The following is a 13,719-nucleotide window of genomic DNA, read 5'->3' as shown; positions in this document are numbered from 1 at the left end:
TGTCTTTTCGTCTTGTTTATGGTTTCCTTTGTTGTGCAAAAGCTTTTAAGTTTCATTAGGTCCCATTTGTTTATTTTTGTTTTTATTTCTAGGAGGTGGGTGAAAAAAGATCTTGCTGTGATTTATGTCGAAGTGTTCTTCCTATGTTTTCCTCTAAGAGTTTTATAGTGTCTGGCCTTACATTTAGGTCTTTAATCCATTTTGAGTTTATTTTTGTGTTTGGTGTTAGGGAGTGTTCTAATTTCAGTTTTTTACATGTAGCTGTCCAGTTTCCCCAGCACCACTTACTGAAGAAATTTTCTCCATTGTACAGCCTTGCTTCCTTTGTCATAGATTAGTTGACCATAGGTGCATGGGTTAATCTCTGGGCTTTCTATTCTGTTCCATTGATCTATAGTTCTGTTTTTGTGCCAGTACCATATTGTCTTGATTACTGTACCTTTGTGGTATAGTCTGAAGTCAGGGAGTCTGATTCCTCCAGCTTTGTTTATTTCCCTCGAGATTGCTTTGGCTGTTCGGGGTCTTTTGTGTCTCCATACAAATATTAAGATTTTTTGTTCTAGTTCTGCAAAAAATGCCATTGGTAGTTTGATAGGGATTTCATTGAATCTGTAGATTGCTTTGGGTAGTATAGTCATTTTCACAATATTGATTCTTCCAATCCAAGAACATGGTATGTCTCTCCATCTGTCTGTGTCATCTTTGATTTCTTTCATCACTGTCTTAGAGTTTTCTGAGTACAGGTCTTTTACCTCCTTAGGTAGGTTTATTCCTAGGTATTTAATTTTTTTTGTTGCAATGGTGAATGGGATCACTTCCTTAATTTCTCTTTCTGATCTTTCGTTTTAGTGTCTAGGAATGCAAGAGATTTCTGTGCATTAATTTTGTATCCTGCAACTCCACCAAATTCATTGATTAGCTCTAGCAGTTTTCTGCTGGCATCTTTAGGATTTTCTGTGTATAGTATCATGTCATCTGCAAACAGTGACCGTTTTACTTCTTCTTTTCCAATTTGGATTCCTTTTATTTCTTTTTCTTCTGATTGCCATGGCTAGGACTTCCAAAACTATGTTGAATCAGAGTGGCGAGAGTGGACATCCTTGTCTTGTTCCTGATCTTAGAGGAAATGTTTTCAGTTTTTCACCACTGAGAATAATATTTGCTGTGGGTTTGTCGTATATGGCCTTTATTATGTTGAGGTACATTCCCTCTATAACCACTTTCTGAAGAGTTTTTATCCTAAATGGTGTTGAATTTTGCCAAAAACTTTTTCTGTATCTATTGAGATGATCATATGGCTTTTATTCTTCAATTTGTTAATATGGTGTATCACACTGATTGATTTGCGTATGCTGAAGAATCCTCGCATCCCTGGGATAAATCCCACTTGATCATGGTGTATGATCCTTTTAATGTGTTGTTGGATTCTGTTTGCTAGTATTTTGTTGAGGAGTTTTGCATCTATATTCCTCAGTGATATTGGTCTGTAATTTTCTTTTTTTGTAGATCTCTATCTGGTTTTGGTATCAGGGTGATGGTGGCCTAGTAGAATGAGTTTGGGAGTGCTCCTTCCTTTGCAATTTTTTGAAAGAGTTTGAGAAGGATGGGTGTTAGCTCTTCTCTAAATGTTTGATAGAATTCACCTGTGAAGCAATCTGGTCTTGGACTTTTTTGTTTGTTGGAAGATTTTTAATCACAGTTTCAATTTCATTACTTGTGATTGGTCTGTTCATATTTTCTATTTCTTCCTGGTTCAGTCTTGGAAGGTTATACCTTTCTAAAAATTTGTCCATTTCTTCCAGGTTGTCCATTTTATCGGCACAGAGTTGGTTGTAGCAGTCTTTTATGATGCTTTATATTTCTGCAGTGTCGTAACTTCTTTTTCATTTCTAATTTTACTGATTTACGTCTTCTCCCTCTGTTTCTTGATGAGTCTGGCTCAAGTTTTATCAATTTTGTTTACCTTCTCAAAGAAACAGCTTTCAGATTTATTGATCTTTGCTGCTGTTTTCTTTGTTTTGATTTCATGTATTTCTGCTCTGATCTTTATGATTTCTTTCCTTCTACTAACTTTGGGTTTTGTTTGTTCTTCTTTCTCTAGTTCCTTTAGGTGTAAGGTTAGATTGTTTATAGGTTTTGGATCATCGTGTTTTCGTTGTCATTTGTGTCTAAGTATTTTCTGATTTCCTCTTTGATTTTTTCAGTGATCTCTTGGTTCTTTAGTACATATTGTTTAGCCTCCATGTGTTTTTGTTTTTTACGGGGTTTTTTTTCCCTGTAATTTATTTCTAATCTCATAGCGTTGTGGTTGGGGAAGATGCTTGTTATGATTTCAATTTTCTTAAATTTACCGAGGCTTGATTTGTGACCCAAGATGTAATCTAACCTTGAGAATGTTCCATGTGCACTTGAGAAGAAAGTGTAACCTGCAGTTTTCGGACGGAATGTCCTATAGATATCAATTAAATCTATCTGGTCTATTTTGTCATTTAAAGCTTGCGTTTCCCTATTAATTTTCTGTCTGGATGATCTTTCCATTAGTGTAAGTGAGGTGTTAAAGTCCCCCACTATTATTGTGTTCTGTCAATTTCCTCTTTTATAGCTTTTAGCATCTGCCTTATGTATTGAGGTGCTCCTATGTTGGGTGCATATATGTTTATAATTGTTATTATCGTCTTGTTAGATTTTGGTCCCTTGATCATTAGGTAGTGTCCTTTCTTGTCTCTTGTAACATTTATTAATTTAAAGTCTATTTTATCTGATATGAATATTGCTACTCCAGCTTTCTACTGATTTCCACTGCACACAATATCTTTTTCCATCCTCTCACTTTCAGTCTGAATGTGTCCCTAGGTCTGAAGTGGGTCTTTTGTAGACAGCATATATATGGATCTTGTTTTTCTATCCATTCAGTGAACCTGTGTCTTTTGGTTGGAGCATTTAATCCATTCACATTTAAGGGAATTATCAACATGTATATTCCTATTTTCTTAATTGTTTTGGGTTTGTTTTTGTATGTCCTTTTTTTCTCTTGTGTTTCCCACTTAGAGAAGTTCCTTTAGCATTTGTTGTACAGCTGGTTTGGTGGTGCTGAATTCTCTTAGCTTTTGCTTGTCTGTAAAGCTTTTGATTTCTTCATTGAATCTGAATGAGACGCTTGCCAGGTAGAGCAATCTTGATTGTTGGTTGTTCCCTTTCATCACTTTAAAATATCATGCCACTCCCTTCTGGCTTGTAGAGTTTCTGCTGAGAAATAAGATGTTAATAACCTTATGGGAGTTCCCTTGTATGTTATTTGTCATTTCTCCCTTGCTGCTTTTAATAGTTTTTGTCTTTAATTTATGGCAGTTTGATTACTATGTGTCTCGGCATGTTTCTCTTTGGGTTTATCCTGCCTGGGACTCTCTGCGCTTCCTGGACTTGGGTGGCTATTTCCTTTCCCATGTTAGGGAAGTTTTAGACTATAATCTCTTCAAATATTTTCTAGAGTCCTTTCTCTCTCTCTTCTCCTTCTGGGACCCCTATAATGCAAATGTTGGTGCATTTAATGTTGTTCCAGAGGTCTCTTAGGCTGTCCTCATTTATTTTCATTCCTTTTTCTTTATTCTGTTCCATGGCAATGAATTCCACCGTTCTGTCTTCCAGGTCACTTATCCGTTCTTCTGCCTCAGTTATTCTGCTATTGTTTCCTTCTAGTGTATTTTTCATTTCAGTTACTGTATTGCTCATCTCTGTTTGTTTGTTCTTTAATTCTTCTAGGTTGTTGTTAAAAATCTCTTGCATCTTCTCGATCTTTGCCACCATCCTTTTTCTGAGGTCCTGGATCATCTTCACTCTCATTATTCTGAATTCTTTTTCTGGAAGGTTGCCTATCTCCACTTCATTTCATTGTTTTTCTGGGGTTTTATCTTGTTCCTTCATCTGGTATACAGTCCTCTGCCTTTTCATTTTGTCTATCTTTCTGTGTATGTGGTTGTCATTCCGCAGGATGCAGGATTGTAGTTCTTGCTTCTGCTGTCTGCCCTGTGGTGGATGAGGCTATCTAAGAGACTTGTGCAGGCTTCCTGATGGGAGGGACTGGTGGTGGGTAGAGGTGGGTTTTGCTCTGATGCGCAGAGCTCAGTAAAACTTCAATCCACTTGTCTGCTGATGGGTGGGGCTGAGTTCCCTCCCTGCTGGTTGTTCAGCCTGAGGTGACCCAGCACTGGAGCCTACAGACTCTTTGGTGGGGCTAATGGTGGACTCCGGGAGGGCTCATGCCAAGGAGTACTTCCCAGAACTTCTGCTGCCAGTGTCCTTGTCCCCACGGTGAGCCACAGCCTCCCCCCACCTCTGCAGGAGACCCTCCAACACTAGCAGGTAGGTCTGGTTAAGTCTCCTATGGGTCACTGCCCCTTCCCCCTGGGTCCTGATGCGCACACTACTTTGTGTGTGCCCTCCAAGTTGGAGTCTCTGTTACCCCCAGTCCTGTCAAAGTCCTGCAATCAAATCCTGCTAGCCTTCAAAGTCTGATTCTCTGTGAATTCCTCCTCCCGTTGCTGGACCCGTAGGTTGGGAAGTCAGACGTGGGGCTCAGAACCTTCACTCCAGTGGGTGGACTTCTGTGGTGTAATTGTTTTCCAGTTTGTGAGTCACCCACCCAGCGGTTATGGGATTTGATTTTACTGTGATTGCGCCCCTCCTACCGTCTCATTGCAGTTTCTCCTTTGTCTTTGGACGTGGGGTATGTTTTTTGGTGAGTTCCAGTGTCTTCCTGTCGATGACTGTTCAGCAGTTAGTTGTGATGCTGGTGCTCTTGCAAGAGGGAGTGAGTACATGTCCTTCTACTCTACCACCTTGAACCAATCCCCCCGTACGCATTTACTTTTTTATTCAGCAAATTCCACTGCTAGAAATTTATTCTGAAGTTATATCCCCAACAATACATAAGCACACATGTAGAAGGTATGAATTTCAACATTGTTCGCATTTGGAAAATATGTAGCCTATATATAGAAGAGTTGGAAAAAGCTATGACATGTGCATGTGATGGAGTACTACAAAACTGTTTTTAAAAATGAGGAAAATTTCTATGACCTGATATAGAGTGGTTTTCAAGCTATATTGTTAAATGAAAAAAGCAAACTGCAAAAAAGTACTCTTTTGAGTAAGAAAGCAGAAATAAAAATGTACATATCTGTTCATCAAAAAGAAGTACAGGAAGGCCTAACCAAAAACTAATGAGAACGTTTACCTACAGAGTGAATGGGAACAAGGTGGTAAACATGGGAGTTAGGAAGGGGGTGGAGATAGAAGGAACAGGAAGCCCTGTGAGTTACACATCTCTGAATATAACTTTTTGTATAGTTATGACTTTCAGAACCGAGTTAATATTTCACATATTAAGGAAACAAAATCAACAAAGTTGGGGGGGAATCCTAAAATAGAATCCAAACAGAAACAAATAAACAACTTTATTTCAAATAAATTAACATAAACAAACTAAAGGTTGGGGGTGGAGGGAATAAAAGAAGTAACTCAAGTGTTTCTTAAATATAACATTTTGACTATATACCTCAGGCTCTAAATAATAAGAACCAATGCATTCTGGATAATAGTAGCCAGGTTTGTCACTGTCTGAGAAGGGAGTTACAAATGAAAAGAGGAAGGTTAAAATGAACCTAGTGGTACTGGATTAAAATTTGAGGTATTAGTGTGAACTCATGGTTTTTGATTGATAGAGAAAAAGATATAGATGTGTATAAGTGTGTAAGGGGGATATCTGTGTATACATATATACATTTCCTACCTCTGAGAGAGGGGCTAGAAGCAGTGATATTCCAGTACCAATAAGCACATTTTGTGCCCAAATCGTGGTTTCTAAACATCACCCTCCAATAAGAACTACATCTCCTTGAAGAAATGATCAATTTCAAAACTGAGGCTGGGAAATTAAACTATGAACCTGGAATATCTTGTACCAGAAGACAAGGAGGTGCTCAAAGAATGAAGGGGACATGTCAAAAGGGCACAAGGGGTTTTTGCTGGCTGAAGGGCTGAAGGGGTTTTTGCTGGCTGAATCTGGGACAGCATCAAAATAAATAATGATAGTTACATATAATAACCCATTGAGTAAAACAAGAATCTAGAGTGCCTGTTTAAATTAAATAAATAAGTAAGTAGATAAAGGTGAAGGGAAAGCTTTTCATAGCTGTAGAATTTTAACTGATAATTACAGAATGAATGGTAGAGCTGGAAAACATCAATGCATACTAATACTAGTGGATAAAAGTTTGATGAGGGACAGGATATTTATACAGTCTCCAAGTATCTCACCATGAGATACTAAATAATTACAAAGGGAAAATTGCTAACTTTACAGAGGAAAATCTGGCATACACCACCTTAACCAAGTGATTAAAGTTAACATCACCAATAATAGAGCAAATCAACATGATGTACCTCCAAATAAAATGCACTGAGAAGAACATGGTGTTACTTCTGCAATATTCATGCCAAAATGCTTATCTCCCACCTTTGTCTATAACATAAATCTCCTTTCCTCTTAAAACTCCTTTTATAAAGCAGAAACTAACACACCATTGTAAAGCAATTATACTCCAATAAAGATGTTAAAACCCCTTTAAAGGTTTCCTCTTTCTGCCTCCACAGGCTTTTAAAAACCTGTGCTATTATAGATTCTATAAAATCTGATTCACATTCACACATTCAATTAAAAATAACTCCATTCCTCTAAGAACTTACATTTTTGTTCTGAAATATGGACTAGTAAAAGTTGAATTAACAGCCTAAAATATTCTAATCTATAAAAATTTCATATTTAGGAAGAAAAATAGACCTGGGAGGCGGCACTTCTATTTCTCTGGTTGTATATGAGAAACTAAAAAGTAGAGCAAAGGATAGTTCTGGCTGAGACTAAACTAAGTTTTCCTTACTATTGTTGATAAAAAGACTAAATTGTATTGTGTGAAAGAATAAAATTTCTACTTGATATTCTCCTTAAAATAAACCTTAGATTAAAAAAAAAACCCACATAAAAGTATTAAGAAGCCAAAAGTGATCCAAAAATCTACTGTCAGCCCAGTCAATCTTGCTAGTCAAAATGGCTTAAGGAATTCACACCTCACACCCAATATAGGAATAATCTCACCAAGGGCACTGTAATTCTCCTTTACGCTTGACTGCGACTTCCCAATGATCCCTACTAAGATAGGTTATCAACATTTACCTTTGAGATTTTACTATTTTTTGCTTCTAAGGCTGACCAATCTCTTTCTGCTAAAGACAGTTTCTTTGGACACAATCAGATTACATTTAAAATTTAATGGCTAAAGAGTCAAACTTTCCTTGAATATTATTCTTAAATGGCTATTCTGATATATGATGTACCCAGTAAGCAATCTTATTATCCTTATTTCCAAATTATTGCTAGAAGAGATGAGGCATGCTCCAGCCCCCATATATCAGCAGTAATTACTTAAAACAAAGAGTCAATTTATCAACATAACTCACCATACTTCTTCTAATATAGTTGATGGCTTTTTTCATATCCATGCCAGACCAGTTGTTGAGCATATAGCAAATACAGGAAGCACAGTATACAAATCGCATGTCATTTTCACTGCCTTCAGGTACTGCACAAAAACTGAAAATAATAACCATATGATTTACTGTACTATAATTTATTTTTTTGTAGGGAGGTTAGTTAGAAACACCTACTTCATGTCTTCACTCACAGAAAAAGCTATCACTAAATACAGATTTAAAAACCATATACTACTTGTATTATTCAATAAAGGACTATTAATTTGAATAATATAAAACTATCTCTAAATCAACACTGTACTCCCAAGTTCAATTTCTGGGTAGCTTAACACACTACCATAGTTACTCTTTCCCAGATGCCACCACTCAGAGTAAGTTTCTTTGCTCTCAGCCATGGAAAGCTATGGCACAGTGGCTTGAGAATTAATAGCAGAAAAAGTAGCAGGGACCTATTGGGTAGTAAGAAATTCTCAAGCCCAAGTTCTGCTTATGTGAAATTTCTTCTCAATGTATATACAACCATTAATTAACTGATCACATTGTTTTAATTTAATTTTCACATATTTAATTAGTTTTAGAGAAGTACATAATAGTTTGTATTTCATATCTATTCTTTTGTTTATAAATAAGGGTAAGATAGCAGTGACCAAAGACTATAATGAATTATTGAGAAATTAGTCACATGTACTTGCTGAGGTAAATATTTAGTTTTATAGTATTTCCAATTAATGTCAATTTACCTTGTATGTTTCCACTAATTTTCCCCTCATCAACAGCAGTGTTTTTAAAATACTGACAGGAAAATAGACACAGCAGTAGATGGAGAACAGATATAACAACGTGGCAGGATTTGTTTGCAAAGTCTTTTCTTTAGATAGCATCACTACTGCTTTATCACTTCCTAGACTTAAAAAAAATGTTTCACCTTAAAACTTTTTTTTGTTAGACACACCACTCAAACCATCAAATATTAATGAACTCACTACTTTTTCTATCTTTTAATAATATCACAGAAACTACCTACATTAGAATATAATAATGTTCAATGTTCATCCCTTTTTCCCCCATCACTATGTCTTAAGGCATAAAAGTTTAGACTAAATGTATGTCTGCTTCAAAATGTCCACTTTTTTTTACCCAGAAGGTAAATTAAAGTAGATCCTAATCCTGAAACTATTAAACCATTTATTTATGGATCTATTATCGCCTTTAAAAAAAAGAAAAATGAACTAAGAAAGAATGGAATTGTTATTGTGATTACTTTTATTTTCATTCACATTAGAAATATTTCACTGATCAGGCACTTAAACCGTATGTGTACAGTGAACTTTAGGTGGTTCTAATAACAGTTTATGATAAACTCTACAATTCTAGTATAGTATTATATCTATTTTTAATTCCAAATGATTTTTCTTAAAAAAAAAAAAAAAAAGACGAGTAACAAAGAATGACCCATACCTTCCATCTTCTAGTTGAAGGGCTCTCAAGCCTGCTAAGCAAGCTTCTTTATTTACTCGGCTTAGGTCATCTCCAAGAATAACTAAGCATGAAAGGCCAGTGTAGGTCATTGCTATGTGGCCACTATCATAAGGATGAGCTGTTCCAGGATTCTAGATTCAAAATTAATATAATGTTAATTAGAAAACTGAAATGAGATCTTATTTCATTATGCAATTTGAAAAGAGGTTTCAGTAAACAGTAAAATTAAATGTTGTTTATACTGATTTGCATAGACATCTGATAGAGACAAACAAAACTCAATTTCGTGTATGTCTCAACATAAGTATTACTGCATACTTTCCAGGCTACATAATTTTCAATTTTATCCTCAAGTTTATGGAAGTAGATCTGATATTCAAATAAACCAAATTATTTCAACTTCCTATTTGACCAACCATATCACTTATAATTTAAGTCTTATAAAGTTAGAAAAGCATGTAGAAATAATTATTTTTTATGCTGTACAAATTCAAATTAAATACCACAGTAGTGATCACCATTTAAAAATCCTACAAAACAATACAGCTGAAAAACATTATTCTCATATGGTTTAATTGAGTCTCTAATAATATTAACACTTAGAATAACAAATGACAAAAAAATGCAAAGAAGAGCTCAAGATACTAATATTGAAAAATTCTCTAGAAATAAAACAATCTAACTTTTAAAGTTTAAATTACCAAATGAGTATTGATTGCAAAAAGTCTTTTGTGAAGACTGTTAGACTAGTAATTGCCCAAGCAGAGCTGGGGAGTCAAACTAGGAAACTCATATAACCAGAATATTTATTGGATTAGTTTCACTGATTTGACTGTTTCAACAAAACTATCAACAGTTATCAAAGATCTCTTAAGGTTTATAAAATATGTGACTCCTTGTAGGAAATCCTGTAGACTCTAGTTGGCACTGGCATAGATAAAATTAATTTAAAAACGTATTAAAGTAAAAGTAAAAATGTAAAACCAAATAACTTTACATTCTGTAATACACAAAGCATTTAAAGTTTTATAATTATTTTCAAATAGCCAATCCTGTTCCGTTATTTTAAAAAGATGATTTCACTTAAAAAATGTAAAATTTCACATTGTACTATTTCTCAGTTTAAGAAAGTTTTAATTTTGATAAAATAAGAGTGCATTTTAAATTCATCTTTCTCACAGGATTTCCTTCTGTTTTAGTCTGGGCTCGTCAATAATTGCTTCAAATACTAGAATAACTGCCCGTAACATTAGAAAGTTAAAATGAAGCTTGTACCAAGATTTTGGTTAAAATAGACTCCTCTGCTTTCTACAATAAATGTTAACTTCTACACTACTGTAAGGCATCAAATCCTGGCTCTACTACTCACTGCTGCATTTTCTCATTCTGGAAAATGGAGATATTAGTACCTATTTCACAGAGTTACTGTGAGGATTAAATAAAATTACTGTCTATACAGATGCTAGTTATCTTACTGATGATGATGCAAGTGCAAGGCAAATATCAAAAGGGCCACTACTTCTTTGGAGTCACGACTCAAGGGTCTTGAAACCACTAGTGACTTAATCAGAATACTGTGCTGCTCACTGACCTTCTGTAGTTCTTAGTTCTTCATAGAATAAGTTTGCAAAGGTGTTCAATATCCTCTATAATCTGAACTCACCCCGCCTATCCAGCCTTACATATACAATTCCTTATATGGTCTCACAAATAGGACAAGCAAATTTTCACAGCGGTATTTCTTTCATTCTGAGCTCCTCCTTAGAACTCAAGCTTTAATACTCCTGGATATCCTATTCCACATTTATAATTGCCTTCTTAGAAATCCTGTAACATTTCATTTTTTGGTACTCAAACTAAATATCTGCTATGTTAAAAGCACTGTGGGGAATCTGAACAGAAATCAAATGTGGACCTTAACCTTGAAGGGAGAAGAGGGCTACTTGAATAAGTACAGTACAAAGTAGAATGCTGTATGTGTCATGATGGAGATACAATACTACATGGATAAAGGACTGTTTTCTGCAGCAGAAGAGGAACTTGGTTAGGTACAGATGAAAAGGCGGCATTACAGGTAGGAGAAAAAATAAAAGGAAAGCAGAGAAGGAAGATTCCAGGCTATGTAGTATGTGTTAAGGACAGTACATAATTTAATAGAGAATATGGGATTTGTTGAAGGAAAACAGTGAGAAAAGGGGATTGAGAAGATCCATTAGTGTTTCTCAAAAAGTGTTCTATGGCCACTAAAGGTCCTGGACATTTTTCAGGTAAGTGAATGGCCCATAGGTGGTTTCAGAAGAAAAAGCGATGATACTATTTACATACTGTATTGGAAAAATCATATGTGCCTCCTCAGATTCTCTTGGCTTCATCTGTCTCCTGGATTCTCAGCCACCACCCTAAGTGACAACTCCTTGTGGCCCTATATGATTCCACCTAGAGTCTCTAGCTCCCTCTACCACTCATAATTCAGATTAATGCAACATAGAATGGAGTGGGACCTAGTTCCCCAGAAAATGCCAGGGTCTTGATGAATTAAGGGCCCAAAATGGGTTTCAGGAGACTCTGTGAATCAAAACAAAAAATGGTTTCTCCTTACATTTTATCCTTTGTTTCGAAAATGCCTTGGAAGGGGATGAGGGGAGTAAGTAAAAAGTAATGTTATCAAAGAACTGTTTTACCCCAACAAGTGTAAGTATACATCTGTATAGGGTATGGTGCTGTATAATGGTCATTATTATCAGTGTCATGACTTTTAGATATCCTGTCCATTATGACTAAATGGAGAGCTACCTCTATTCAGGACTGGCTTAAGTTGGAAAGTATTATATGTATGGGGAAAAACGACAATTTTTATGGATCCTTAGTTTCTAGATTCTCTGTTAAAAGCAATTGGCATACATGATTGAAGACACCTTAGCAAAGTCATATGACTTTGACACAGGCATGCTGGTCTACAGCTTAAGGCACAGGAAGAAAGTTGAAGCAGTGCCTCTATCAAATCATGTCACCTTTTCCGAAATCACTGCTATTTATTCCAAAATTTTGAAGCAGAGTATGGAAAAATTGGCAACATGTCATTTACCTTCAGCTTGGAAAGGGATATAAATCTTGATGCACTCAGTGTAGCCAGATATTGGCTTGTAACCATTATATAAGCAGACTGACCCCCGTCAAGGAAAAAGTTTCTATTTTGTGAGGTCTCTTTTCACAAAATGATGAAGTTTTGCTCTGCCTTCTATTGTAGAAAAATATTTTATGCACAGATGAAACACCTACAAAAGTTTGTTTGGGGTCTGCTTCTTTGAAGAAGAAAAAAAGCTTCTCATATGTTAGGATTCACTGCTTTCTATACCTGCATGTGCTGGTACCAAAGCCTCTGCCTATAACCCTGAAGACAGTTTGCCTACTGTCAGGAAGGTCATCATAATTCATCACTACTTGGGTCTCCAATCACTGCTTAGCAAGAGCTTTCTCTTTCATTCCTAAGAAATGTGAACCAAATATAAAGTCCTTCTGTAACACATAGTTCCTTGGTTTCTTAGAGAACAAGTATCATGTTCTTGAGTGCTTTATTTCCATTTTCTCCAAGAAATCACCAGTAATTTTTACACACACACACACACACACACACACACACAATAGTAAGAAAGACAATTTTTTAACAACAGGATTTTCTGTTCATTTATATACTGTGCATTCTTCCAGAAGTAAGGTGGGTATAGCTTTCCCTTAAAAAGTTCCAGTTTATAACACACAGTTTATTAGACAGTATTTAGCTACACTGAAACTTGGAGGCCTGGTTCTTTCTGTTACTTTCTTAGTTTTCTTTCTTACTAAAATCTCTCCACTCCCTCTCCTCCTTCCTCCTAATGCAAAGAGAACTAACCTTTGATGGATTGAATGGAATACCCAGGTATGAAGAGCCTCGGAAACCACAGCGATTTAGATTTGATCCTGGAAAATAAAAATATGTACTTATTTTAAGTGTACCTTATTTTTGTACAGATTCTAAAGCAGTTCAGCTATACAGTCTCTCAGAAACAGAGTATTTTAGTATCAAAGTTTTGTCACTGTCTCCATTTTCATGCTAGGCAACACTGAATGTCTGCTCTAGGAGCTTTATGGGAATTTCTTCATTTAATTTCCAAACCAGTCCAAACCAAAACAATGACCTCCTACCAGGTACCTTTAATTTAAGCTTAACTCACTGAGTACAAAATGCTTTCATACTTTTCCTAAACGACCACTTTCATGTGATCAACATATTCAATCCCTCATGTTACAGAACAGAAAGCAGAAGCCCAGATGTTAAGTGACATATTCAAGGTAATAGCTGGTTAGCAACATAAAAGGATCTAGAAATCTAATGTCTCATCCAGTGCCGTTTTACTTTAACTCACGGCTTCTTTACAGGGGAGCAAGGTAAAGGTATAAACTGCTCTACAGTCACAGAAAATATATGTACTTTGTATTTTAGTATTAGACCTTCATTCTAAGTCCAATACTTTGCTTTGAAGTACAGAAGAACATTGTAAGTTAGCACTTAATCTCTAGTTATTCAAAGTATGTTTACTCACACTGATGTTTTTCCTACCTAAAATTTTTCATTTTTCAAGATGTCGATGGAATATAACTGGGAACTTAACAAAGAAAATATCTACATCCATGAAAAGGGAACTCTTGTGACTACTG

General features: G+C 35.7%; 1 protein-coding gene across 2 annotated transcripts in view; it reads right to left on the bottom strand.

The window, feature by feature from the left end:
• Positions 1–13,719, bottom strand: part of PGGT1B (protein geranylgeranyltransferase type I subunit beta) — a gene marked incomplete at both ends in the record, with an annotated part of 55,374 nt that overhangs the window by 23,055 nt on the left and 18,600 nt on the right. For both annotated transcript variants that reach the window (XM_079702810.1, XM_079702811.1), the window contains 3 exons: positions 7,513–7,645; positions 9,004–9,155; positions 12,914–12,981. In XM_079702810.1, coding sequence (XP_079558936.1) covers positions 7,513–7,645; positions 9,004–9,155; positions 12,914–12,981 — 353 coding nt within the window. The remainder of the gene's footprint in view (positions 1–7,512; positions 7,646–9,003; positions 9,156–12,913; positions 12,982–13,719) is intronic.

The sequence above is a fragment of the Hyperoodon ampullatus genome (genome assembly GCF_949752795.1).
Source record: "Hyperoodon ampullatus genome assembly, chromosome: 4".
Taxonomy (NCBI): domain Eukaryota; kingdom Metazoa; phylum Chordata; class Mammalia; order Artiodactyla; family Ziphiidae; genus Hyperoodon; species Hyperoodon ampullatus.
This window is presented reverse-complemented; position numbering and strand designations above follow the sequence as displayed.